The 27,826-nt window shown below is 40.9% G+C and overlaps 1 protein-coding gene and 1 long non-coding RNA gene across 16 annotated transcripts in view; one reads left to right on the top strand and one right to left on the bottom strand.

The window, feature by feature from the left end:
• Window positions 1-647: 647 nt before the first annotated feature.
• LOC309525407 lies at window positions 648-24,882 on the top strand. The gene is made up of 3 exons (XR_014216241.1): window positions 648-1,499; window positions 1,894-2,092; window positions 24,701-24,882. It is a non-coding gene; the product is annotated as an uncharacterized lncRNA (long non-coding RNA).
• Window positions 22,580-27,826, bottom strand: part of FOXP1 (forkhead box P1) — a 543,747-nt gene continuing 538,500 nt past the window's right edge. For all 15 annotated transcript variants that reach the window (XM_082209686.1, XM_082209682.1, XM_082209680.1 and 12 more), the window contains one exon: window positions 22,580-27,826. In XM_082209686.1, the coding sequence (XP_082065812.1) occupies window positions 27,682-27,826 (145 nt within the window). In that variant the 3' untranslated portion in view covers window positions 22,580-27,681.

The following is a 27,826-nucleotide window of genomic DNA, read 5'->3' as shown; positions in this document are numbered from 1 at the left end:
AATATAGTCCGGCCCACCACATAGTCTGAAGGATGGTGGACCGACCTCCGGCTGAAAAAGGTTGCTGACCCCTGCTCTAAAGTTACCCCCCCCTATCAAACAAGAGAGCTCTTTGTCATTTAGGCTTCACTTAGCCTGAACATGTAAGGAATTATGTATCCAACTTAACACACACACCTACCTTATCACGGTGCAACATCATGTCTGATGCTGGGGTATATTGTTGTGTTTATAAAAGAAAACATCCCATATTTATATGGTAGCAGTTCAGTCCTTGGCATGTCTACTCAGACATAAATACTACCAAATTAAATTATATTTACTCCCAGGAAAGTATGTATAGGATTGCCACCCAAGTTATACACAATTGGTTCAATCTAGACTTGGTCATACTTAGAGTAAGATCACTGAAAACAATTGTTAGTTGTGAGTCATTACCAATTTAAGTGCCTCGTAAATGTGGATCCAACCCTATATATTTCATGTTCTTGGGCTTGATAAGTATGCTTTCAAGTAAGCTTTGGCTTGATAAGTATGTGTTTTGCAATGTCTTCAAAATATTCCCAAACTTGTCAGTTGTCCCAGAGTGTGCTCAGCTCATGAGTAATGACCTACTGCTCACTAAAGGCCTGCAATACCAGAGAACCAAGAAAATAGGTGTGGCTAAAGAGCCTCACATGAATGGCTGTTTTCACACTATATCTTTAAAGCACATTTCCCCCTCAAAGGATTATGGGCACTGTAGTTTACCCCTCACAGTTATAATTGCCAGCAACTCTTAACAAACTACCATGCCCAGAATTCTTTGAGGGCGAGGGGGCAGTGAAATATGCTTCAAATATGCTTTAAAGGTATACTGTGTACACAGCTAACAACAGAGAAATGTGGAACATGAGAAAGACTTGGGGAAGGGCAGTAGTTCAGTGATGGAGCATATATAAGGCTGCTTGCTGTGTTCCTAAACGTCAGAGCTTGTTCTAATCACTGTTTGATAAATGGATCAAGAGAAAGAGGAGAATAAGAATCACCTCAGTTACACAAGGCACCATCTGCTGCATTCCCACGAAGGTCCTGTTCCTTCTCAAAGGGACCCTTGGGGGCTTGAAAAGAAAGAAGATACCAGGAACCGTGGGGAAATCAGAATCAACACTAGGAATGACTGCACACTTGTGTCGCCACACTGTAGTGACTGTATTAATTTTAGAGACATTTCCTTACAAAAACATGGGGATGGGAGTTGGGAGATGATCCCTTGGGCTGGGTGTGAGTGGGTGGAGCCTGCCTGGCTGAGAGGGTTCCAGAAGGAAACTAGCATTTGTTGTAAAGTTGCTTAATAAGGCCACTATGTTATCTCTTGCTTTAAGATATTGACCCTTAACTGGTGTTAAGGGTGTCAGAAATGGGGGCAGCTGAGTATTGTGGGCAAGAAGGGCCTCAACCCAAAAACTGCAGCCTGGTCTCAGTCTAGCAGCAGAAACACCAGCTTCTACAGCACTAAGGTAACTATGGAGCTTTTACAACCCCCATCCAGCCTGCAAATGCATGGGAATGTTGCAGAAAATGGGAGAAAATTCAGGAAAAGATTTGAACTCCGAGAGCCACAGGGACTGAAGGGAAACCCGATAAAATAAAAATAATACTGTTGTGTTTGGTGGGAGAGTAAGCATTGAAGGTTTACTATAACTTCTGGTTTGCAGAAGGAGAAGACACAAAGTGCAGTGCAGTAATGTAAAAAATTGAGGAGTTGTGTTTATCCCCCCCCCCAAGAGAGAATATGATAGATTTACAGGCATTCAGGGAATGGGTGAAAGTAACGCATAATACACTGCAGAGCTAAAAACCCTTGGGCCTTTGGGAGTCTCTGATCAGAAACAGGATTATTTGTAGCTTAAGGGAGAACGCAATATGAGAAAGGCTGCCGTGTGGAGAACATCTTGCACTTGAAAGCACTCTTGAGACATGTGGAACCACAGAGATGGTGAGGGCCTAAGCAGAAGAACTGAGGTCAGCTGTCCATGCCCTAAGCAAGCAGCCACAGGGACAGGAGAAGCTAAATGAAAGAGTGCAGCAGCTTCTTAACAAAGCTCCTGAGGTGAGAAATAGGCTTACTGTGGTCAGAAACTGTGTGCTGTCTCTGGGAAGGGCTGCTGCAAGCAAAACCACTTTGCAAAACATTGCTGGTCACAAGTGCTGAAACCCTGTTGTGCAGATGCACCTGAAGATACATGTTTATCAGGGTGGGAATATTGCTTGTTTTAATGCTCCTGTACATTGCCTCAGCTGGTTCCTAGCTCAGGTGCGATTCTGGTATCTCCACTGCAGGATGTGCCATGTATATAATATGACACAAGAGCATAAAAAGAACCCCACCAAATTAAAGGTTTCTCTGGCCCAGCGTTCTGTTCTTACAGGGATCACCCAGATGCTCAAGGAAAGCTCACAAACAGGGCGTGATCACAAGCAGTGAAAGAGAATATGAAAGGAGACGAGGTTATTAATTGCAGCTGCAGAGCCTCTGTTAAGTGCAGGAGCTCTCCATTTCTTCTTGTGGGGCGGGGAGTCTTCAGATTGCAAGTCTAAGCCCATTCAGTTTAGAACAGGGCAGCCTATTTAACCAAGTAGTTTGTGAGAGAAGGTGGGGGAAAGGAGCCTTGAAAAAATTGTGAGGCTGTTCCATTTCTGTTTCCGTTTGCATTCTTAGTTTACTAACCTCAGGAATCCTGAAGGAGTAAATATAAAGAACTCAGATTTCGGGGGTGGTAAGAGAGGGGATCAGAACAGGGCAAAACTAATTACTGCCGCACCCTAACTTTTCAACACAAATGTTTACCGCTAAGCATGACATTTGTGTTTCAGCTCATCTAAACTAGGAATCATTTCCATCAGCGGAGCCGGGGGGGGGGAGCATTCCTTGATCTGTGTGCTTGTGAGAGAAGGAGCAGCAGATGTTGAAGCAAAGCGCAAACACCCCTGCCAAGGCTTGCTAAGGATGGGAGTTTATCTAATGTGTAAACAACCACCTGCTGCAAATGAAAAATTGCTCCCCCAGCCACCTGATTAAGACAAACATAACGACGGAGTGAAGCTGAGAGGCAGCTTGATTGGTAATTTCATCAAGACTTCTGAACTGAACATTTATCTAGAAGCAGAACAGTGGGACACGCGCTTGGGAGTGGGAAAACCTTTCTCTCTCTCCCCCTTCCCCCGCTTTCCAACCTGCTTTTTCGCTCAAGGAATAGATTGGTGAAATGACATTTAAGAGACAAAACTTGGAAAGGATTTGAATAGTGAAAATAAACATAATGTTATGAGTTGGGGGGCGTGGAGTGCCAGACCCTTCTAATCCCTGGATCCAGGGGCTGTTAAAATCTAATCAAACCTTCTAATTCCTGGATCCAGCACAGGTTCGGTCACTGGAATAGCCAGGCCAGCCTAGTAATGGCTCACTAAAGATGAGATATTAAGGGAACAAAGGGAGTGGCTCTGTGCCAGAGAGGGAATGGGTGGGCTGCCCTCCCTCAACTGTCTCTTACTTAGGCAGGTAGCTGTGTTGTTCTGACGCAGTCGAAATAAATAAATAAAATGTCCAGCAGCACCTTAGAGACCAACTAAGTTTGTTATGGGTATAAGCTTTCCTGTGCATGCACACTTCTTCAGAAGTGGTCTCTAAGGTGCTACTGGACAATTTGTTTTATTGTCTCTTACTTTGAAAGACAAAAGGTCAGAGTGGGAAGCTGAGTTGTGTGAGCTAGAAGCTGCAGGCAGGAAAGGCAGAGACAGAACCATACCTGATTTCTGCTGGAATCCAAGGCTGTGGCTATGGGAGAAGCAAGACCTCTTTGTGGGGTGTTAATGAATCCAAGTAAATGTGTGTGCGTGCACACAAACATTTTTAAAAAAAATCAAAAAACAGGTTATTAGAAGAGTCAAGAGGCCAAGACAATGATGAAACAAAACATGTTTCTGATGGTGAGATTCAGTAATAGGTCAAAAACATCTATCTGGAGGCTATCACAGCAGGGCCCAGGGGTTCAGTCCCTGACCTCATGGCAGCTTGCAGGGAACTTTACATGAAAGTTACCTCCATAGCATTGTTGTTGTTGTTTAGTCGTGTCTGACTCTTCATTACCCCATGGACCAGAGCACGCCAGGCACTCCTGTCTTCCACCGCCTCCCGCAGTTTGGTCAAACTCATGCTGGTAGCTTCGAGAGCACTGTCCAACCATCTCGTCCTCTGTCGTCCCCTTCTCCTTGTGCCCTCCATCTTTCCCAATATCAGGGTCTTTTCCAGGGAGTCTTCTCTTCTCATGAGGTGGCCAAAGTATTGGAGCCTCAGCTTCACGATCTGTCCTTCCAGTGAGCACTCAGGGCTGATTTCCTTAAGAATGGATACGTTTGATCTTCTTGCAGTCCATGGGACTCTAAAGAGTCTCCTCCAGCACCATAATTCAAAAGCATCAATTCTTCGGCGATCAGCCTTCTTGATGGTCCAGCTCTCACTTCCATACATCACTACTGGGAAAACCATAGCTTTAACTATACAGACCTTTGTCAGCAAGGTGATGTCTCTAGGTTTGTCATTGCCCTCCGTAGCATTATGGATAGGCAATTTTCAGCACAATCTGCCACACATCTGGAGCACATCAGAATGCCCATTCATATCCAGACATAGATGGGAACGTCCGTTGTAGTGTGCAGCCTATTTATAATGACAGATTGTTTCAATGTCTGTATGCACAACCGACTTTAAAATTAACGCTTGTAGTTCCCAATACATGTGTAGAATTCTGCTTCCCTGCACAGTTCATGTTCTCTGGAGCAGGGTTTGGGTGTGTAAATTACTTTGCAGTGCCAATCCTGTTTAGGGTTGTAACCCGTTTTTATAGATCACGAGCTGGTTGAACTAAGACGTTCAAAGCTCAAATCCATTACTCTACCCACTGGACCTCAAAGAGCCTTGAGCAGGTTTATTTGAATGGGTAATGATGGTTTCTGCCTCAAGCCCTTAGAGAGCTTGGCTCTCATACACCACAAATCCTGTAGAACATTTGTCAGTGCACTGCAAGTACAAGAAGTGAGAGCAAGGCCAGGGAACAGTAGGCAAATAAAGATCAATACCAGAATAACCAAGATCAATACAGCAAAACTCACTTTTTAATAATTTGCTCAAAAGTGTGTGTTCTGTATGATTTGGCAGGCAAGAAAAGATGGGCTTTTGAGAACAGTTCTGCAACACAACCTCTGCCTGTGCTGTATATTTTGTTCAAACAATTGTCTGGATGTGGTAGTTCTCCGTTACATCTGCTGGACAAGGGATATTGTCTTGCAAGCATAAAACCCCTATTTCAGTGTAGGCATTTTGCTTATTTGTTTGTTATTTGTTTATTTAACAAAATATACTGCTTGGTTGTGACAAAACCTCCATGCAGCTTATAAGTAACGTGAAAATTATCAATAAAAGCAGTTTTATTTATTTTTTTTTTTTTATAATAATTTTTATTACATTTTTTACAGAAATAACAAAGAGATCAAAAAGTAAGAAAAAAAAAAAAAGACCAGAAAAAAAGGAAAAAGAAAAACACGACCATTTCGATAACTCATTTCAAATTTCCATTGGACTTCCCCCATCCCTCGCAGAATGCATTTCTTAACAATAAATTTATCAGCAAATTATATCCTTATTTCATATGTTTCTTTCTATTTTCAATTACAGTTTAAATTTAAATCTCTTGATCAATATATACTCTGAGCAATATACCATAATATCTTTTTTACCCATTTAAACCTTGATTCTTTCATAAATCTTGTCAAATTTCATAAATAATTAAGTTTTGTTACTGGGGCTAGATTCCCAATCACACGACATCTTATGTTTCATATAACTTATAATACTTTTGCAAATAGTCTTTAAATTTTTTCCAGTCCTCCTCCATTGCTTCTTCTCCCAAGTCTCGAATCCTTGCAGTCATCTCGGCTAATTCCATGTAGTTCATCAATTGCGTGTGCCAGTCCTCCAGTGTGGGCAAATCTTGGGTCTTCCAATGCTTAGCGATAAGAATTCTTGCTGCTGTTGTAGCGTACATAAAAAAAGTTCTATCCTTTTTAGACACCTTCTGGCCGACAATGCCCAGAAGGAAGGCCTCTGGTTTCTTGGGAAAAGTGTACTTAAACACCTTTTTTAACTCATTATAGATCATTTCCCAGAAGGCCTTCAGTCTTGGGCAGGTCCACCAGAGGTGAAAGAATGTTCCCTCAGCTTCCTTGCATTTCCAACATTTGTTATCGGACAAATGGTAAATCTTAGCTAGCTTAACCGGGGTCATGTACCACCTGTATACCATTTTCATAATGTTTTCTTTCAAAGCATTACATGCAGTAAACTTCATACCGGTGGTCCATAACCTTTCCCAGTCATCAGACATAATATTATAACCAATGTCCTGAGCCCATTTTATCATTGCTGATTTAACTGTCTCATCTTGAGTGTTCCATTTAAGCAGCAAGTTATACATTCTCGATAATAACTTGGTCTTTGGTTCAAGCAACTCTGTCTCAAGTTTCGATTTTTCCACCTGGAAACCTGTTTTTTTGTCTAGCTTAAAAACCTCATTAATTTGGGCATAATGCAGCCAATTTTGCACCTTATCCTTTAGTTTTTCAAAGCTCTGCAATCTCCAGTTACCTTCAATATTTTCTATTATTTCCCAATATTTCGGCCAATAAGCCTCCATATTGGTTGTTTTCCGAGCTTTGGCCTCTATTGGTGAGATCCACCTCGGAGTTTTGCTTTCCAATAAGTCTTTGTATTTTTTCCAGACCATATATATTGCTTTTCTGACAATATGGTTTTTAAACATTCCATATAATTTACCCTTGTCATACCACAAATACGCATGCCAACCTAACGAATTGTTGAAGCCTTCCAGATCTAGGACATCAGTGTTTTCTAATAGAATCCAATCTTTCATCCAGCAGAAGGCTGCCGCTTCATAGTATAGCCTTAGGTCCGGCAGGGCAAACCCCCCTCTCTCTTTTGCATCAGTTAATATCTTAAACTTTATTCGGGGCTTTTTGCCCTGCCAGACAAACCTAGAAATGTCCTTCTGCCACTTTCCAAAGCATTCCACTCTGTCCACAATCTGCAAGGCTTGAAACAAAAACAACATCTTTGGCAAAACGTTCATCTTTATAGCTGCAATTCGGCCTAACAAGGATAATTTCAGTCTTGACCAAATTTCTAAATCTTTTTTAACTTCTAACCAACATTTCTCATAATTATCTTTAAATAGATTCAAATTCTTGGAAGACAGATTGACCCCCAGGTATTTCACTTTCTTAACAATATTTAGTTCTGTCTCTTTCTGAAACCCTTCTGTTTCCATGGCCGTCAAGTTTTTCCCTAAGACTTTAGTTTTTTGCTTGTTCAACTTAAAACCCGCCACCCGACCAAATTTCTGGATCAGTTCTAAAACTCTTTTTGTACTGGGTTCTGGCTCCTGTAGTGTTAAAACCAGGTCATCTGCAAATGCTTTCAGTTTATATTGTTTCGCTCCGACCCGTATTCCTTGTACCTGCCGATCCTCCCTTATCATGTTCAGCAAAACCTCCAGGACTGAAATAAACAATAAGGGGGATAGGGGGCACCCCTGTCGTGTTCCTTTTTCAATATGAAGTTCTTCTGTCACCACATTGTTCACTATCAACTTAGCTTTTTGTTCTGAATAGATTGCTTCTATTCCATTCTCAAACCCCCTTCCCACTCCCATCCCTTCCAAATTTTTCTTCATAAATTTCCAGGAAATGTTATCAAAGGCCTTCTCCGCATCAATAAAGATCAATACTGCTTTGGTGTTAATATTTGTTTGTAAAAGTTCCAAGATATCAATAATGTTCCTGGTATTGTCAAACAAATGTCTGCCTGGGAGAAAGCCGGCCTGGTCTTTATGGATTATCTCATTTAATACTTTTTTAAATCTGTTGGCCAGAATATCCGCAAATATTTTATAATCCACATTTAGGAGTGAGATGGGACGGTAGTTCTTGAGTTGAGTCTTTTCAGTTTCCACTTTAGGTATCAATGTGATGAATGCTTCTTTCCACGTATCTGGTGCCTTCCCTCCCCCCATAATCTGGTTACAAACCTCCTCTAGTGGTTGTATCAAATAGTCTTTTAACGTCCTATAATACTTGGAGGTAAGTCCATCAGGTCCTGGAGATTTGCCCAGCTGCATATTCTGAATGGCATCCTCGATTTCTTGTTGTGTTATTTTACAATTCAAGGTTGATCTCTTCTCTTGAGATATTTCTGGAAGACCATTTTCTTTCAAAAATTGTTCTATCTCGGTTACATCCTCGGGTCCTTGTGTATACAGCTTTTTAAAGTATTTCTGGAAACACTTTCTAATTTCTCCCGGTTTTTGAATGTTCTTTCCTTCAACTTCTAGATTGGTAACGTAGTTTAATTTTTGTCTCTTTTTCAACTGCCAAGCTAGCAGTTTCCCACATTTATTCGCCGATTCAAATGATCTTTGTTTCATTTGTTTAATTCTCCATTCCACTTCTTGGTTAATCAGTTGCGCATATTGTGACTGGTGGAATTTAATTTCTCTTAAGGTCTCTTTGGATTTTGGGTTTAATCTTAATTTTTTCTCGCCGTCTCTTATCTTCTCCAATATCTTGTCCTTTTTACCATTCCAGAGTTTTTTCTTAATCGTATTCTGTTGTATCAGAAACCCTCTCATAACAGCTTTGCTCGCGTCCCAGATTGTTCTTTTTTCCACCGAGGTGTTCAAGTTGATTTCAAAATAGTCCTTTAAAGCTTTTTGGGCCTTCTTTACAATCTCTTGATCTCTTAGCAGGTTGTCATTCATTTTCCATCTGAAGGAGTCGGCAGTAGTAAATCTCATTTCCATTTTCAGAGCGTTATGGTCGGAGCAAGTCTTTGGGCAGATTTCTATTTTTGTGGTCTTAGGTGCCAGCCCTCTAGTTGTCCAAATTTGGTCGATCCTTGTCCATGACAGGTGGGCCTCAGAAAAGAAAGTTCCTTCTTTACCTAGGGGGTTTCTCGTCCTCCATGAGTCAATTAAATCCATATTGTCAGTTAGTTCAAAGAAAGTTTTTGGTAGTCTTCCATCTTTAGTCAAATTCTGGTTCTGTGACTTATCCATAAAAGTAGAGACAACCCCATTCATGTCTCCCATCATAATGATGTTAGAATAGTCCAGATAGTCCAATAATGTCTCATGCAGCTTCTTATAAAATTCTGATTTCCCCTCGTTTGGTGCATAAATTCCTAATATCAAAATTTTCTCTCCTTGGGTCGAAATCTCAATAGCCAGGATTCTTCCTTGTTCATCTTTAAACAAAAGTTTCGGTGAAAGAGTCTCTTTGGCGTAAATCACCACGCCTCTCTTCTTGACTCTGTCTGATGAGATGAATTCTTGGCCTAATCTTTTATTTGTTAACACCTTCCTGTGTACCCTTGTCACATGGGTTTCTTGCAAACAAATTATATCCAAATTCTCTTTCTTTAGGATATGGAAGATCCGTTTGCGTTTTTCTGGGGAATTCGCGCCATTAATGTTCCAACTATACAGCTGCAGAGACATCTTGTATCAATCTGTTGTTACTCTTGTGGGGTGTCCTCTTTTTTGTCCGAGTCCGAAGGTGGTAACTCTTTCCCTAACTCTGGTGGTGGCCAAATAGCTGCTCCTTTCTGTGGGTCTTCTCCGTGATCGTGTAGGAACTTCTGGCAATCCTCTTTATCAATAAAAGCAGTTTTAAAAAGGAATAGTTTTTATTAAAAAAAACCCCACAAAGCGTTTTAATTAAAATTAAAAAGAGATGTAAGACGTGTGCCTGGATAGGCTTGCCTAAACAAAAATGTTTTAAGCAGATGCCAAAAATAATACAGCAAAGGAAACTGTCAGTAGGCCAGGGGTTCCAAAGTCTAGGTGCTGCTACACTAAACTAATGATGTCTTACATGGAGCGAGCACTGTGTGGCCCCTGTAACACTGCCAGTCTTGCAGATCAAAGAGGTCAAGTGGACACATATTGGGTAAATGGAACCCAGAAGTAAACTGACCCCAAGCTGTTAAGGGCTTTGTATACCAACACTTTGAACTTGGCCTGGTAACAGTTTGCCAAATCATGCAGAGCTCTGAACAGAGGTGTTGTATGCTGGCAGGGTCTTGCTCTTTTGCAATAATCCAGTCTTGAAGTAGCTGGTGCCTGAACTATTGTGGTCAAGGTCCTCTGCTCCAGGAAAGGTCGTACCTGTCAAAGCTGGTAAATATTTAAGTACGGCGCACTTATATTTGGTTGGACCATAGTGATGGGAAGGTAGAAAACAAAGTTGAGAAGTGAAATAAAGCAACTGGAGATCATAGCTTCCTGAGTTAGGGTTAGGATGTATGTAAAGTAGCAGTATACTCAGAGGGAATAAGGGATGGGAGACTGATCCAGAAAACCCCATAAGCCTCTGGGATATAGATACCAATGGAAATCAAATTTCTGCTGAACACAAAGCTTAGTGCATAAAAATTAATCAAGTACTACAATGACTCGCTTTATTCATAATACTTAATGGTCATGTAATAGGCATTTTTATTCAGCAGTTAAAGTTCATAAGTGCAGGTTTTACATGTAGAAAGGTATTATGCTGATGGTTTAATTACACACCTTTTTGCACACCAAAAGGAAATGGATTCTGCAGCTTTCATAATTAAAGAAGGACTTTGGAGGGGAAATGAACTTTACAGTAAGCAGCCTATCACCTGATTTTTATCATGTGTTTTTGTTTTGCGTCTAGCAATTCAAAACCTCATTCTACAAATGTTAAAGCCATAAACGAGAGCCAGGAAGCGCCAGGGGGGTGGTTTGATTGTGATAGCCATTCCAACTGTATTCTTAAGGTTTTACAAAGCAACTATAAACGTGTAGCATGGGTCTCATGCATGATCAGATGGATTCCCAAAGAATTATGTCCATTAAGATTGGGCCTGCCTTTACTCTGAAAGTGGGTGGGCAAAAATGAGCTGGGGGAAAATTAACTGGACATTTCATGCATAAGATCATTCCAATTAAAATATTAAGCAGCCTATATTATGGCAGGGCTACTCAGAGGTCTGGAAAATGTCCCACACTTCCACAGAAGGCTGAGAGGAAAGCTGTCTAATACCCCGGTCAGGGAACTAGAGAAGAATGGCATTGTCTCTCTAAAAACAAGAACAGAAGAGTAACAGAAAACTCCTGAGTCCACTCAGATACAACAAAGTCTAGTGCCACCTAGTGACTAGACTTTAGAATCACACTATCCACAAATCTGTCCCATTTTATTTAAAGAAGCAACAAATAATCAACCCTATTGAAACATATATTATTTCAAGATAGAATTAATCTCAGAAGCTTCCAAATAACTTGACCTGAGTGAGGGCTCATCTGGTTGGCATCTGTCTGCCTTGGGAGACAGTGGAAGAGTGCACCTCCGGGGGTGAAGACAAACTGTTGGAGAGTTACAGATAGGTAGCCGTGTTGGTCTGCCATAGTCAAAATAAAAAAAATCCTTCCAGTAGCACCTTAAAGACCAACTAAGTTAGTTCTTGGTATGAGCTTTCGTGTGCATGCACACTTCTTCAGATACACTGAAACAGAAGTTGCCAGATCCTTCTATATAGTGAGAAGGTGGGGAGGGGTATTACTCAGAAGGGTGGTGGGAATGGGAGATTGGCAGATAGCTGAGATGAGCCTGTTGACGACTCTTAACGACTGCAATAGGTCTTACAGGAAAAGGCAGGGGGTGAGAAGGTGAAAAATGGCTTAGTCATGTATAATGAGATAAGAATCCAATGTCTTTGTTCAGACCAGGTCTCTCCATGGTTTTAAGTTTGGTAATGAGTTGCAATTCAGCAGCTTCTCTTTCCAGTCTATTTCTGAAATGAAGGTGCTACTGGAAGGAATTTTTTTATGTTGGAGAGTTACAGTGCCTGCTGTGGCTGTGGAGAAATGTTTTGTTGCAGCTGGGGCAGATGAAGGTGTCCAGTTGTGCACCACAGTGTTTCATCTATTATGTGCCCATCATAGTAATAACATTTTTGTCTGCCTTGCAAGATGGCTCAGGCTAGTTGGCTCAGGTGGTAGATGGACTTGGGTTCTCAGTTGCTATTTGGACGTATGACAGTTGTACCTTTTCAGGAGTAGGAAGAAGAAGTTGCCAGCTTTTGTTAAGTAAGGAAAGGTGTGTGCTTGAATGTGGATGTCTAGAATACAGAAGTTTACTGCTACCATTGGGACATCCCTGCTTCTTATTGAAGCTACCTAATACTGAGTCATAAGGACGTGGGTGGCGCTGTGGTCTAAACCACTGAGCCTAAGGCTTGCCGATCGGAAGGGCGGCGGTTCGAATCCTCGCGACGGGGTGAGCTCCCGTTACTCAGTCCCTGCTCCTGCCAACCTAGTAGTTTGAAAGCACGTCAAAGTGCAAGTAGATAAATAGGTACCGCTCTGGCGGGAAGATAAACGGCGTTTCCATGCGCTGCTCTGGTTTCGCCAGAAGTGGCTTAGTCATGCTAGCCACATGACCTGGAAAAACTGTCTGCGGACAAAACACCGGCTCCCTCGGCCAGTAAAGTGAGATGAGCGCCGCAACCCCAGAGTCGTTTGCGACTGAACTTAACTGTCAAGGGTCCTTTACCTTCTTTTTTTTTTTAAATACTGAGCCAGGCCTTTGGTTTATTTGGCACAATATAGCCTCCCAGTATGAACATACCCAGACGCTTAGATCTCCTTCTGAGGCCCTTCCTCAGGTCACCCTTCAAGAATGGTGACCAGGGAGAAAGCTTCCCGTCTCTGGAATGCTCTCCCCAGTGAGGTACACCTAACACCTTCATTGACATATTTGTGGTGCCATTTAAATACTTATATTTGCTCCAAGGCTTTTGAGACTAAGGTAATATTATGTTTCTTGTGTGCTGCCCAAGCTTCCTGTGACTGTTACGGTGGTTGTTTTTTCTGTTTTTATATGATATTTTTATATTTATGTTTTAAATTATTATGATGATAATTATTGATTTGAGTTTCTATACCTCCGGCCTGGTTTAAAAGGCCATAGGTTGTTTAATCATCCAAAAGCCTGAGAGAAGAGGAATGTTTTTGCCTGACCCCTAAATATATGTAACGAAGGCGCCAGGCAAGCTTCCCTGGGGAGAGCAGTCCACAAGTGGGGAACCACCACAGAAAAGGCCCATTTTTGTGTTGCTGCCTTCTGGGCCTCTTGTGGAGGCGGCACATGAAGCAGAAATGTGTTGTAAGTCACTTAGAGACCTCCAGGTAGCAAGAAACTAACAAGTCTATATGATAATAATAATTGCCCCACAGAGACCTCTTGGCAGGGTTGGTAGGAGGAATATGAGCTAAGAGTATGGGATCTGATCCTGGAGAATGACCCAGTGGCTTGGGAGCTGCAGATTGGAATTCTGCATGCTTAGAATCCAAGAACTGGATCCATAAGCAGAAGCCAGGATAGTAGTAGAATAATAATAATAATAATAATAATTATTATTTATTTTATTATTAAACCAGGCCTTTTTCCATCTGGAACTTGCAGGAACTCAGTTTCAACACCTCTCAACTGGCCGCCATTGCCATTCTAAGAGAACAAGAGAGGTGTTCGTGGTTAGTTCCGGTTAGCGCTGCTTATAACTGGAGAGCTTCTATCACTTTTCATGTGAGAAAAGTTTTTGAGAACCGTTGAGCCTGAGGATTCCCCAACCCTGGTAAACTTCGTTAGAAGTATTTTCCAATTTTTATTAGTGGTTTTATTGCAGTGCTTTATCTGCTCCTGTTAGTCGGAAAAATAGCTTTAAATATTGAAGTGGTAATTAATGAATCTTTTATGTTGCAAATCAAACATTTTCATCTAAGCAGTAGCAGAGAAAGAAAAGAGGATTTAAAATATAATTGTTTCTGTAGCTTCCCTTCCTGGGTTGAATGCTTTTTACCCTTTGTTATTTCATTGGCATTTTTTTTTTTTTTTGCTTTATTTTATCTGTGGTGCACTACCTCTTATCACTAGGTATTTGTTGCCTTCCCTCTCCCTGCCCCCCCCCCGCCTGCCCCGGTTCAATATTTCTTACTCTGCCTTCGCCAGAGACATTCCTAAGTAGATGGAAAGTCTCTGAATGTGGAATTTTCGCATGAGTGCAAAATAATAAAAAGCATGTGTGTATTAAAAAGAGATCAGCTTAATGGGAAATGAGCATTGGGTTCCATTAATATTCTATTACAGTGAAAATCATATTTAATAAATTTTCTCCAGATTTTTTTTTTAACTGTATTTTTCTCTGTTGCCCGCCAATCTAAAGAAAACATTGTACATGATACATTTGATTTATGTTGAGTAAATAACCTGCGCTGCTCCGCTTAGGGGAGAAGGGAGAAAGTTTTTTTTTATTAAAAAAAATTAGCATAGAAGTCTTCAAATGCATTCCAGACGATAAAATGAGGTTAATTTCCACATGCAGAAGTGATGTGTTTTGTGTAGCAAAAGGGCCATTTTATAAACAGTATTTTTGTTGGAACTGTTGTTGTTTTTTAGAAAAATAGTATTTATGGGATCCAGCGTTATATGAAAAGAGCTGTGATTTATCCAACGGAAGCGTGAAATTAATACGCCCTGAAGTAATGACTCCCCACGTGATGTTATTGTTCTGGAATCCTAGAGCATCATCTATTGTGTGAGCGTCCCATCCAACCAATTATGTGCCTGGTTTGTGCACATGTGCAGCTCCTCACGGAATACTGCCCCGCAGTCAAAAATGGCAGGTGTAAGATTGGCTTCCCACATGGTTAGGTAGCAACTTCACCTATCTGCAAGTGAGGGAGGTGGCCTGTGTATACCAGTGAGGGTGCAGCTTGGCAGGGACGGGGTGCACTGCATATGCCTATCTGGATATGTATTCCCCATTAACCATTGAGCTGTGTGGGTGCCAGGTTGTACACAGGCAGAAATGTGCAGCCACATACAAGCAAAGGGACGCGGGTGGTGATGTGGGTTAAACCACAGAGCCTAGGGCTTGCTAATCAGAAGGTCGGCAGATCGAATCCCCGCGACGGGGTGAGCTCCCGTTGCTCGGTCCCTGCTCCTGCCAACCTAGTAGTTCAAAAGCACGTCAAATGCAAGTAGATAAATAGGTACCACTCCAGCGGGAAGGTAAACGGCGTTTCCGTGCGCTGCTCTGGTTCGCCAGAAGTGGCTTAGTCATGCTGTACGCCAGCTCCCTCGGCCAATAAAGCAAGATGAGCGCCGCAACCCCAGAGTCGGCCACGACTGGACCTAATGGTCAGGGGTCCCTTTACTTTACCTATACAAGCAAAATGTCTTATGCCTCCAATATCACCCAGTCTAGATGTTACACTCACTCCAGAGAGAAGCCTATACATTGCCCACATCCGGCAGCTTAATCATTCTGTACAACTCATCATAGGAGCCAGATCTGTTACTGTGAGCTTCACTGTCTGCAGTCCACAGCGGTGGCGTTTGCTAGCAAGGGCTGAGAAACTCAAAGCATGACAAAGACATAGGAAGCAGCCATATACTGAATTAGACCATGGATCCAGTTAGCCTAGTACTACTGTTAACACAGGCTGATAGCGACTCCCCAATGCTTTTAGGCCTCCCTGGAGATGTCAGAGATTGAACTTGGGATCTTTTGCATGCATCCCTGAGCTACGACTCTTTTCCCTTAAGAAGCCACGACAAGTAAATGATATGGACAGCAGCAGGCCAGGGTGCAACTCAACACAGGAGTGAAGTTCTTTAGAGCTAGTGTAATGTCTATACCAGGGGCATTGAAAGTGGTGCCCTCGTGATGATGTGGTCCACAGTTCCCAGTAGTCCCAGCCAGTATGCCTTCTTGTCAAGGATGATGGGAGCTGCATTTGGTGGATACCATATTGCCTACCCCAAGTCTGTTCATACTTGCTTGCATGCTCACTCAGTTATGGATGTGCACACACAGCAGTAGCAACAACTCCCATGTTTTCCTCATGACAACCATTATGAAGTGATTTATTATTGCCATTTTAAAGATGGGGATCTGAGGCCCAGGGGGAAAAGAGACTCTCCCAAGTTAACATGGCAAGTCAATGCTGCAACTAAGATTTCAAACTATACCCTGGTCTACGTGAGGATGGCACCACTTGTTCTTTAAAGTCAAAGCTCTGTTTCTTTGGGCCTTTTCTAAGGCAGCGGGTGCTTTGAACCAGAGCAGCATTGTCTGTTAGCTCCCCTTGCCTTTTCTCATACATACAAAACGATTGACGCAGCCCTGATCATAAGCCACAGTAGCCGACCCTTGTTGTTCCCTGACCCTAATTAATATTAGACTCTCTGACATTTATGTATCAGAGCCAGAAGCTAAACAGGAAACAATTTATGTCACCTAAAGCTTTTTAACAAATCGATGCAACTATTTGTAATTGCTTGTTTCACAAGATTAAAAGTGCTTAGGCCTGATCTTCGCGCACCCGTTTTGTGGCCAACATGACCTGGGCTTCTGTTATAAAACAGGAGTGTTGGTGATCAGCACCTATTTCCATCAAGCAATCCATATTGCTAATATTTCTGGAATTTTAATGTAGTTACAATTTATAGCCAATCAAATGTGGCTACCTAAATTGCTGTTGCTAGTAGACAGTTTAACTGTCTTTATTAATTACAGTATAATTTAATGTTTGAGTACAGGCACTTGTGTTGGTCATTTTTACAGCTAAAGCAGTTATGTGCCTTATGACGAACCATTTTAGCATTTTCAATGGAAATTTGCTAAAATGATGAGTGATAAAACCATCAAACTCTGGTAAATAATGGTTATTGCTTTGAGTGGAATTAATCTTTGAAAGGACAGTTACCTTCAAATTAGCATTAGAACTTGAAGACAAAATGGTTTTCCGACTTCTGTGATTACATCCAAATAAACATGATTGCTGCATTATGCGCAGAGTCGGTATCACCAGATGATTTTGCAAAAATGTTCCTTGCCATTCAGATGTGTGTGGCTGAATCCTTACATTTATGCTCATTTTACAATTTACAGTGTATGTGTTTTGAATTTAAACAAAGGAATCTTAGGTGAGCTCTTGTGCTTTGGAGACTAAGGAACAAATCTTGCTTGCCGCCACCACTCCCTAGATGACATAAAAGCTGCTCCTTTGTCCCTCAGCATCCCAGCTACAATAGTGAGACGATAACACTGATATACCTTTCAGGGTTATTGCATAAGTCAGTAAAATAATGCGCTTGAACTGCTTTTCAAAGCTCTAGAACTGTTATTTTGCATATAAACGCACACGCACACACGGGCTAATGTCAACCACTCAACATAATAATAAGTAGTAGTTGCGGTCACTTTCTTAGAATGCATTCCTTTGTGCATGTTAAAGTGACATTGTAAAGTATTTAAGGAATCGAGCATTAATCTATGTAGGGCTGAAAGCTTTTAGCTTTGCACTGCAATCCAGTGCATACCTACTCAGAAGCAAGTCCCGGTCTTATCTATTTCGTTATGCCATTTCTAGACCACCCAAAGTCATCTGGGCGGTTCGCAAAAATCAGTTAAAAGGCACAAATACAATGCAATCAATAAACACAGAACCAGCACAAGCATTACCAATCAAAGGAGACCAGGATGAAATTTATGAAAAACCCCACCCGCAAAAAGCAAAGAGAAAGCACTTTATTATTTCATCAGAGAGCTAAAAGACTGATATACCATGCATTTTTTTAATCAGTTGACATCCATAGTTATTTGGTGGGGGCTCCTAGGATTTTTTAAAAAAACAAAAAAGTGTGAGGCTAATAATTATTTGCTTTTATTTTTGGATAATGATGTGTGCGGGGAGAGGTTTATTTTACGGGCTAGGTGTTTGAAGCCTTGAACATCTTGCTGCAGCTTTTGTTGTTCATTCTGAAATTTGCTTTTGACCATTTTGAGAGGTAGCTTTAACTTGTCAACTCTTTATACATAGGGTCAGGTTCAAAAATATTATTTTTTTTTGTTTATTGCTTTCCGATATTAACGTAGTTGTTCAGATTCTGGCAGAAATCTATAGTACACGCTGGCGCTGATTTTAAAGAACAGAAAGTAGTTAATGTTTTAGAGTAAAATGATATGGCTATTTGACACATATGGAGATAAATGAGATTGTAAAATAAAGAGCTTGTGAATAGGTTGGGGTTTGTGTCTGTCTGTTTTGGTAGTTTCAGTATAACTGATTAACTTGGTTGTGTGTGAGGCCCAGGAACTTAGCATTATTTAATTTTGTGTTGCCCACGTGGGCCCTGATCCAGAGCAGTGTGTGTGTTCTGCTGCAACTTTGCATTTGCATTCTTTTGTACTCCTGCAACAGCTGGTTGCCATTGGTGTTAGCTTTGACATTGTTGGTCAAAGGAAAGACGAGCCTGGATACATTACTCCCTACAAACAGGTGTACATTGTCACAAGCTGATGCCCTTGAGGTCATGTTGATGATGAAGTTGATGTCACGCCCAGGAGGCCTTGTGGGAGACAAACCACGAACCCCAGTTCTCATCTAACAGTAAACCAAACCATGGCTTCACTCATGATAGTGTAACAGCAGAGGGAGTAGTGAAGGAGCAAAGTGGCCACGGTTTTCTAACAGTGCACCATTCATGCTTATTAGGGTTAGTGTTACATGCATATCAATCGTTATGTTGGTCATGCTTTCGAAAACAACCAGTAAGGAATTTCCGTATCCTTTAGCTGAGGCTTCCACCAATAGCATTTTGTCTTTGTTCAGGATCGTCTACCACCTTTCTACTAGCTGCAGCGTTTCTTCATGCTGCTCATTGTACGTTTTCATAAGTTATTCTTGTGTATGCACAGAAGAAGAAATGCACCGGACTGCACTTCAGTCTTTAGACCTGAATCGGAGACTCACTTCAGTTTCCTGAAGGTTCAGATGTCTCCTCACTGAATGTCCATATGGCATTGGATGCCCTGTGCACCAGGGCAGCTGTCAAAGCAGGGAAGTCAAACCTGCACCCCATTTGGTACGTGGGGGGGGGTCCAAATCCCTAGCAAAGACCCTGTTGCCCCAAGAGTTCTTGGTGAGGATTGGGTATGCCCCCACCAGCTGTTTTTGAGGGAACACTCTTAATTTCCCCTCATTGTAAGCCATTGCTGAGGGACCGGCTTTTGGAGTTGCTATCTTCTAATCCGTTGTCTGCACTGCTGTTGTATTATTTGCTTTCAGAAGTACATAAGATCCTGGCTAAGTTACACTGACTTATCTCAGCAGCTGTAACGAGAGGAGTGTTCTTCCCAGTTGCTGCAATGTAAGGATTAAAGGGAGCTAAGTAAATAAATAAGAGTAGCAAATACTTAAATTTATGCTGTTCATAGCAGTACCGAAGTCAATGAAAACAGCATGGTGTTCCACAATAATGGTACCGTGATCTGGATATGTTAATTTAGTGCTTCGTTAGTTCGAAATTGTGTGTTGAGTCTTCAGGAGCAATCATTTATGATTTCATATAGCTCATTCCACATCATTTCAATTATGCAAAGGATCAACAAGCTAGTTGTGCATCCATTTCAGACAACGAAAAGCGAAGTTTTAGTCCCAAGGACATGGCTGAAATCTCCTGGAATTCAGTTAGTCCCTGGTTCACGTGCCCAGGCTTCTCATATTCTTGGGTTCAACAGAACCACAGGGTAAGTTATTCAAGTCGTTGTGGGCTTGAAAGGAGAAAGGCAGGAGAGTGGTGGTTTTTCTGTTAGAAAAAAGGGAGAACACCATGCGTGAGCTGAAGGGCAGCAGCCAATAGAGCTGTCATTCATCTGAACTAAGGTGTCAATATGTGCAATTAAACCATGTTTCTTAAAGGCATGACAGCCTCCACCAAGTCTTGCTTCTCAATGGGAACATAACCCTGGGTGAGTGCTGGGAGCCCTCTGGAATCTCATGCACTGCTCGGCAGAGATGGGTGGAGGCACTACCTTTGTAACAATATCCCAACCAAGATAGCTTTTGGGAAATGGAGAGGGCAATCACCAATGAAGCCCACCACTCCTCCCTGTCCAAGCCAATACTGCAAAACTCTATGTCATGATGCAGAGCTGGCACAGATGACGTTATGGAGGGGGAAATGGTTTCTGTGAAAGTGGAACTGGTGGCAAAAAGAGCTGTTTTTGTTGGTCCCCTGGCCCACTTCACACCTTCCCTTTCAGCCCACCTATAGATGCTGAAGAGAACGTATAAGCATGTATTCTACCAAAGTGGAATTCAGTTTACTTAGGAATATGCAAAGGTGTATTATGTCAGGTCAGTCTACTTGCCAGTCTAGCCCAGTCATCTACTCTGACTGGCAGTAACTTCCTGTGGGCTCACCTGCTCCTATTAACTGGAGGCACCAGAGACAGAACCTTGGGATCTTCGACATGCCAAGCATGTGCTCTGCCTTGATGATGTAGCTCAGGCAAAGGCAAACTCGGCCCTCCAGATGTTTTGGGACTACAACTCCCATTATCCCTGACCACTGGCCCAGTTAGCTAGGGATGATGGGAGTTGTAGTCCCAAAACATCTGGAGGGCTGAGTTTGCCTATGCCTGTTGCAGCTAAACCCAGCAGTGGAGAGCATTGATAATGTAGCATTATGAACGCTGCAGTGTTGTGGTCTTCTGTAGACAAATTTACTTTACTCACTGTATTGCAACTGACAGGTGAAATAAATTGAGAATTTTCTCCCTAGATATACATAGTGTAAAATACACTATTTGTGAAAAAAGTTAAAATCTACTATAAGGAATGAAAGGAAGGTAGATAGATCTAGGACGGTTTCCCAGTATTTTTGTAGCCATAAAGGTGCATTACCTATTAATTTCTGCTAATAACATTGCTGTTACATCAGCTGATGAAAAATCAATAATAGTTCAATACGCTATTGACATCAATTAACATAACTTTCCCCATCCATTTAATGTTATGATAGAGTATTTTTATAAAATCATTTCTACTAATTCAAGCATTTATCATTATATGCAAAAAGATTGCTTGATGAGAATATTATAGACGGTGCATGTTTTTGACATTAGCATTTTATTTGGATGACTAATCTTGCAGATGTGAAATTTTAATGAATTATTCATGAAAATGCTTTTCTCTGAAATTTTAGTTCCTGCTATTGCTAGTTATTAAACACTTTTTTATTTTCCTTGATGTAGAAGATAAACGTATGCTTACTCAAAAAGAGGTGGGAGGACTGTACGCCCTCCTTACAATTTGCCTATAGGGACAATGATGCTCTTGAAGAGTGGCCTAATGTATTGGCCATCAAGTTTTGCGAAGCATCTGTGTTTCTTAAGTGAAGGACTTATGCCAAAACCAATGGTACTGAAATCAATGGAACTGCTGTGAGCTCACAGCATGACTCTTCAACTTCATTAATCTGAATGGCCTGTGGGAAACTCGGAAGATGCACATAATCAGAAGATCAGATAAACAGGAGCGAAGGAACCGTTTGCACAGAGTAACTCTTGACTTGGCATGTTGATAGTGACTTTGGATCCAAAAGTGTCCTTCTGCATGAAATGGCAGCTGCTGGCATTAGTGGAGGAGCATCGTGTGAGAAAAGTGAACCCAAATCCAGAGAGGCTGGCTGCCGAACATGACTGGTTGCTGCTTTGAACCCAAACTTGCTGGAGCTATGAGAGGAGCCACTCAAAGGAGACACTCTTGGGGTGTAATGTTCTCCTTTGAAGGTGTCAGGTGCGAATATGTGTAACCGTATTTCTTAAAGACATTAGTCTCCACTGTGCCTCAATTTCCCAATGGAGAAGCAACCCTGGTTAAGTGCCAAGACCCCTGGAATCTCTTGCTACCGCCTGGCGGAGATTGGGGTGGCTTGTAACAGTACCATGCTAAAAAGTCCCACACCACTGTTCATTCATATATATGGTCTAAGGTTTTTGTTTGGTTTTTTGCCATCAGTTTGTTCTGGGCTTGAATGAATAACAGAAGTATTTGTATTGACAATTTGGAAAAGCTTTACAAGTTAGCCAGTTGCACTTCAATTTTGTTTTACTGCATTTGTTTGTTCCCTTTTTTAATCTTTCAGGGTAAATCCATAAATAGTTCCCAGGTTTTTACTAGGGTAACAGCGGATCTTTTAAGTAGGCAGCTTAGGATGGCACCGAGTTCATTGGGACTTGCACCAAGGAAAATGTGTAAAGGATCATGGTCTAAGTGATGGTTTTGATCGTATTTTCTCAGTAGGTGGGTACAGAGTCTGCATGGTTAGTGAAGTTTGGTTTTAAGGCAACGACTTGATTAAAAACTGGCACCTTCACCCACTGTATTCCTTCCTGACATGGAAACAAAAATTTTAAAAAATTGCCTGTGCCAATGAAGGACACCACCTCCCGTTAAAGCTATGAATGGCTGGAAGGCTCCTGCTGATGAACTTCCAAGGGTACAAGTAGACATAGGTGTGGTATATTTGAGTGCGGCACCAGCATACAGGGAAAGCAAAAAACACATGGCCCATGGCAACAAATATCACCAGTGTGAACAACCAGCACTTTTATTGCATTAGAGAATGCTATAATGTCAGTAATAAGTACTGACTACACAACATTTTATTGTCTGCATCAACAGACATGGAATGATGGAATTACAGTTGATGTAAGGAATGAGTTTCTTGTATGCCTCAAAAACCAAACCAAAACAAAAAAAGGGGAATCTTGTTACTGGCAGCACATACACATGAAGAACCATGCTAACAGTCTGGACTGTACCATTTTCATCAAGGCTTTTGGGAAGGAGATATCCTGTTACTAACTCTGGGCCTGTTTAAAAACGTGGAACGGGTCTGCAAATGTAACTCTCAAGACTTTTAAGAATGATAAATTAGTTTTCCGCGACATCTAAAAAGTACGTTAAGCAAAAAAGATACCAAAACTTTCCAAAAGAGTTTAAAACACATTCTCCATGCTATAAGGAACGTAGCTTGTCAGCATTCTGAAAACTACAACAGTTCAAAATTATTTTTTAAAACTTTGATATATTTTTATATATATATTTATATATAAAATATCTAATGATTTGTATTATTCGTAGATTCATACCCCCTCCCCATCTCCTCCTTCTCCCACCCCTGATAAGCTGATCATGGGTGCTATGGCTGGGCTCTCCTAAAGGAGAATCAAACATTTTTATTTATTGTATTTCCTTACTGAAGTTTAACATAAGCCTTGATTCTTTCCCCCCCACCATTTTCTTCTGCCTCTGGTCAAATGTAGAAATCCAGCAGGTTTTAAGCATTTGAACTGTGTTGTCCCAATCCAGAGACGGGATCAGCTTTACACAAAAAGAGGGTTCTGGCTAGGGAACTCTTTCTACTGTCGGTGCAAGAAGTTGCTAAGAGAACCCGCTGCATCCAGCCCTTAGGGGTACATGCAGGGTATTCATTTCCGTCTAGAGGTCTGCAAATGCAGCAGAAAACTGCAGACACGTTGCTGCATTTGGAGTCTATGTGGGGAGGAAGACTTTCCCCTCTTCCATCCCTGCTTTTTGCTCTGGAACAGGTGATCAGAGCTGACAGCCGAGCTCAGCTGGGGGAGGGAAGAGAGCTCAGTCAGTTCCATGGAGAGGTTTTTATTTTGTGTGTGTGTGTGTGTATGGATAAGGTAGGCTTCGACTCTCATTCCTGACAGTGGTTTACCTGTACTACTTTCATAATGTACGCTTTTCTTTTGAGAGAAAATAAAATAAAAACAGAGCATGTAACAAATTGTCTTTACATCTTGGCACCTTGTAAAGTATTTCTTTTTTTTTATACAAAAGTTCAATAATTTTTGACACTCTCCATTATTAATCACTACTTCACTGATAAAACTTTGAAAGTGTGACCTTGGAATTCATCATGCAAAGTATTTACTGCAGGAGGAGAAAACATTTTTTTGAAACAACTTTTCCCTGCCCCTTAAGACAGCCAGAAATAGGCAGTGGTAGGGAAATAACAGAAGGGGCAGGGAAAGTATTTAAAATGAAAACAAAACAGCATAACAGCAACAACAGCAACAACAAAAAAACCTGTACAAAAATGATTTGATCTATAACAGGGGGGTTGGGGGGTTGGGAATCATTTGTCATCTATGTTACATTTTAGAAGCCAGAAGGAGGGGGTGGGGGGAATCTGCCAAAACCAAAACAAAGAGTTTGGGATTTTCTCCCACATGTCAGCAAATGTCATCCAATAGTCTTAAAGCAAGGATAACTAAATAAAATATATGTGCAGCATATTCTGCAATTCCATTACATACAGTAGGATTTTTTCCCCCAAAGCATTTTTTAAAAGTATAGTTTATATAAAGCAGTTGCACAAAAAGCAAAGGGTGTTTTAACAGGTATGCATTTATTCCTTTTGAGGAATGATATTTTTTTTATTAAAAAAGGACCTTCTCCCTCCCCCCCATTTCTTTCCCCTGCCGCCCCATCCCACCCACCAAAAGACAAAAAGGATCACAGAGACACATTGGGCTATATATGTACAACATAATAAACCCCACCCTATAGGAACAATTGTTATTATTGAAAGGGACACAGAATCAGAAATTTGTAAAAAATAGCAAAGTTTGCTTGATGTAAAGCCTGAGATTTTTCTCTTGGTTCTTCTGCAGGTCTGTGATACCTGCAAGATACGGTAAGTCTAATTTTTTATTATTTCATTTTCTCTTTTATTATTTTGCTACAGTCTTTAGACTATGCATGCAAGACATATAACTAAGTGCAACTGAGTGAAATGTAGGTTTTTTTTTAAAAAATTACTCATTCCCTAACAGTTTGAACTGAGGTATGCGTACTAACAGTTTCTCATGCTGTTATCTTTACTCGTCTAGCTACACATGCTGAGAATGAACTAATCTACCAGATTTTTATCCCCTTTTGGAATACCAAGCTAACCAGCAAAACCACTCAGTTTTGAAGCACAGGGATCGCTTCTTGTGATCCCCCCGGCCATCTCCTGCACGCTATGGCGCTGCCTGAATACGGTTTGTTTCCAAAATGTTTCAAATGACCACAGACTGCCCTCCTTTAAATTAAAACAAAATCAGGAATAGGGGGGTGGGTGGGAAGTTGTGTTTTTATATATTTCACTGTCAGTAAAGGATGCAGCAACTTACATCCAGTTGAAGTTAATGGCAAAAATCTCCCATTGACTTGAATGGTACCAAAGTTTACAAGGGGACAGGAGTGTTATTCTGCGTGGAAGATGCTGACCAAATTTCAAAGGGGGGAAAACCCCCAAACACAACAACAGTCACAATCACTCTAAGGTCCTGTGCACAGATTAAAGCAAATTAAACAGAAATTGCCTTGCAATTTGCTTTTAACAAAAGTGAATAGGCCAGAGACCAAACAAAAGGTTAGAAAATAAAATTCTTGAGATACTATTATATGGTTCAGTTTAAGTTGCGAGAGTTCTTCTGAATATTATGTAAGCGTCTCCTTTGTTTTGCAGAAAAATTAGACTACTCTCCTATTTTCTCAGGATGAAATGCTGTCCTTACATGCTCCCTTCACTTAATACTGTTCCATAGCTTTAGCCTTAAAAGGTCTTTCTTTACAGAAATACATTTGGTCCCTGTAAAGAAACAAAAACAAACAAAAACAAAAAACCAAAACAACAACAACTTTGGTTCAGCAATCTACTTGGTCTTCTAACTTAGACTCTAATAAAGGAGCAGTTTCCCTTCTCAGGTTAGCCATAGCCCGTATCTTGACATTTGCTTCTAAATTCTTTCACCTCCTTTGATCAACAATAAGAGGATATTTGGCTTCATAAGATAAAGCATATAACAGAGAACATAATTTACCTTTGTGTAATATCTTTGGTAATTTTAGGGGGAAAGGTACAAAAGTAGAATATAAATTAAAAAAAAAAACAGAAAGGCGTTTGAAATTAAAAAGCTATAGTCCGACATAAATAAGTGAGTTACGGAGAAGTGGCTGGAGAATGGAAAGTGTTTAGATGTGCTGTGATCAATGGGTACCAATGTTCTAACAGCAGCTGCCTGCCCGCATTTGCTTTGAAGAATGCTGCAACTTGCAACAGTGCTAATTCACCCACAGGTTTCAAGTTGTCAGTTTCTGATACTGGTTGGTGTAGTATTGTGTAATGTTCTTAACTGCAGTTTGCAGAGTTAAAATTATTAACACTTTACAACTAGTGGGCCTTCCCTAGAAGTTGAATCCAAAACCTAAATTGTATTCAAGCTAATGGATACCACCAGTCAATTCTCAAACTGTTTAATCACATACAATGCTCCCATAATGCCCACTTTCGAACGTGAATCGAAAATACGTATAGGCAGATTGGTATTTTAGATATTCCAGAAGCATTTGATGTCCCAGAAACTCAGGTTAAAAGGCTAAGAGCTTTCCACGATTATATTCATTTCTGACATAATAAAACCCTGTATGGTGTATGTTCAGTGTTTTTTGTGCTGTTAAAAGTTTGTGTTACTAAATATTTACCATTACTGCAAAAAAAGAAATGAAAGCCCAGAAACAAAACTCTGAACGATGATAACAACATACACTGCTCTGTGGAATGAATTTGCACCGCATCCTATATACTGTTTTGTGCTGGTTTGCCTTTCATTCTCAATTCTTGCAACTACCTTTCTTTCTGATCAAAGATATCTTTGCACACGGTTACAGCAGCTTTTGAAACCTTTTTCTTTTTTTGGAGGGGGGGGTGAGGAGTGGGAATATAGCCCAAACTGGAATGTTTTCCATAGCTAAAGAAAACATGATGGCATCTGAAGGAAACTGGAATGAATGGTAGAAAAAGAACTACAAACAATTCCAAGGACATTCAGCTTTGTATAATAAAAACACCTATTAACATTCATCACAAAAGTACAGAAAACATTTAAGCCTCAAAAGGCTCTGGCCAGTTGAGGCCTGAGGTCAGAACTTAAAATGGTGTAGGAGAAGTAGGGGGGAAATCAAAGTTATACACTAAAAAAATTGGGAGAATTTTCTTTTAACCCCTCTTCAGTACACACACACACTTATGCACGCACACATGTAGACGCACGTGTGCACACACGCACACGACTTCCCCATCCCAAATGGAAGCAAAGAAAGAAAAAGTGAAGGCAGTGATAATCAACATGCGATACTGTGCAAATATTGTCCATTGGAATCCTCAAAATCTGGGCAAAGGCTTGATCTGCAATTATGTGTACATGCTCAGCTTGATGTCTTCGGTGTCCCAAATTGGAAGAATTGCAGTCCAAAGTCTGCTGCCAAATTGTGGATAAATGAATTGGTTGAACAAATTTACAACACTGATGTTGACTGTGAGAGGGAATCCCAAGTACCAAACAAGTCCATCCAATGCACAGAGTACAAATTCCTTTGTTTTGTGTTTGTTTTTTTTCAACAAAAAGTAGAAAAATCAAAAATACTCCCAAATGGGATACTTGATGGCACTAAGAGTTAACGTACTTTATAGCTGTCGAAATGGACCAAGTGTTTCCTCCAGACTGTACAATAATGGGGAGAGATTTCACAGCTAATTTTGAAGTATATGTTTTTTTTTTCCTCCCTCCCCGTGATCTTCATTTGCAGGATCACATCACAGACATATTCATTCAATGTCCTCATTTACATTTTCGTCTTCATAATCTCTGTCGTGGTCAAACTCTGGACTGTGATTGGCTGTTGTCACTAAGGACAGCGGGCCTTCATTTTCATCTGGATCTAATGGTTCTTCTTTAACATGAACCGGGTGC

The sequence above is a fragment of the Podarcis vaucheri genome (genome assembly GCF_965113315.1).
Source record: "Podarcis vaucheri genome assembly, chromosome: 2".
NCBI lineage: Eukaryota > Metazoa > Chordata > Lepidosauria > Squamata > Lacertidae > Podarcis > Podarcis vaucheri.
The sequence above is the reverse complement of the archived record's forward strand: the minus strand, read 5'-3'. Positions and strand labels throughout refer to the sequence as shown.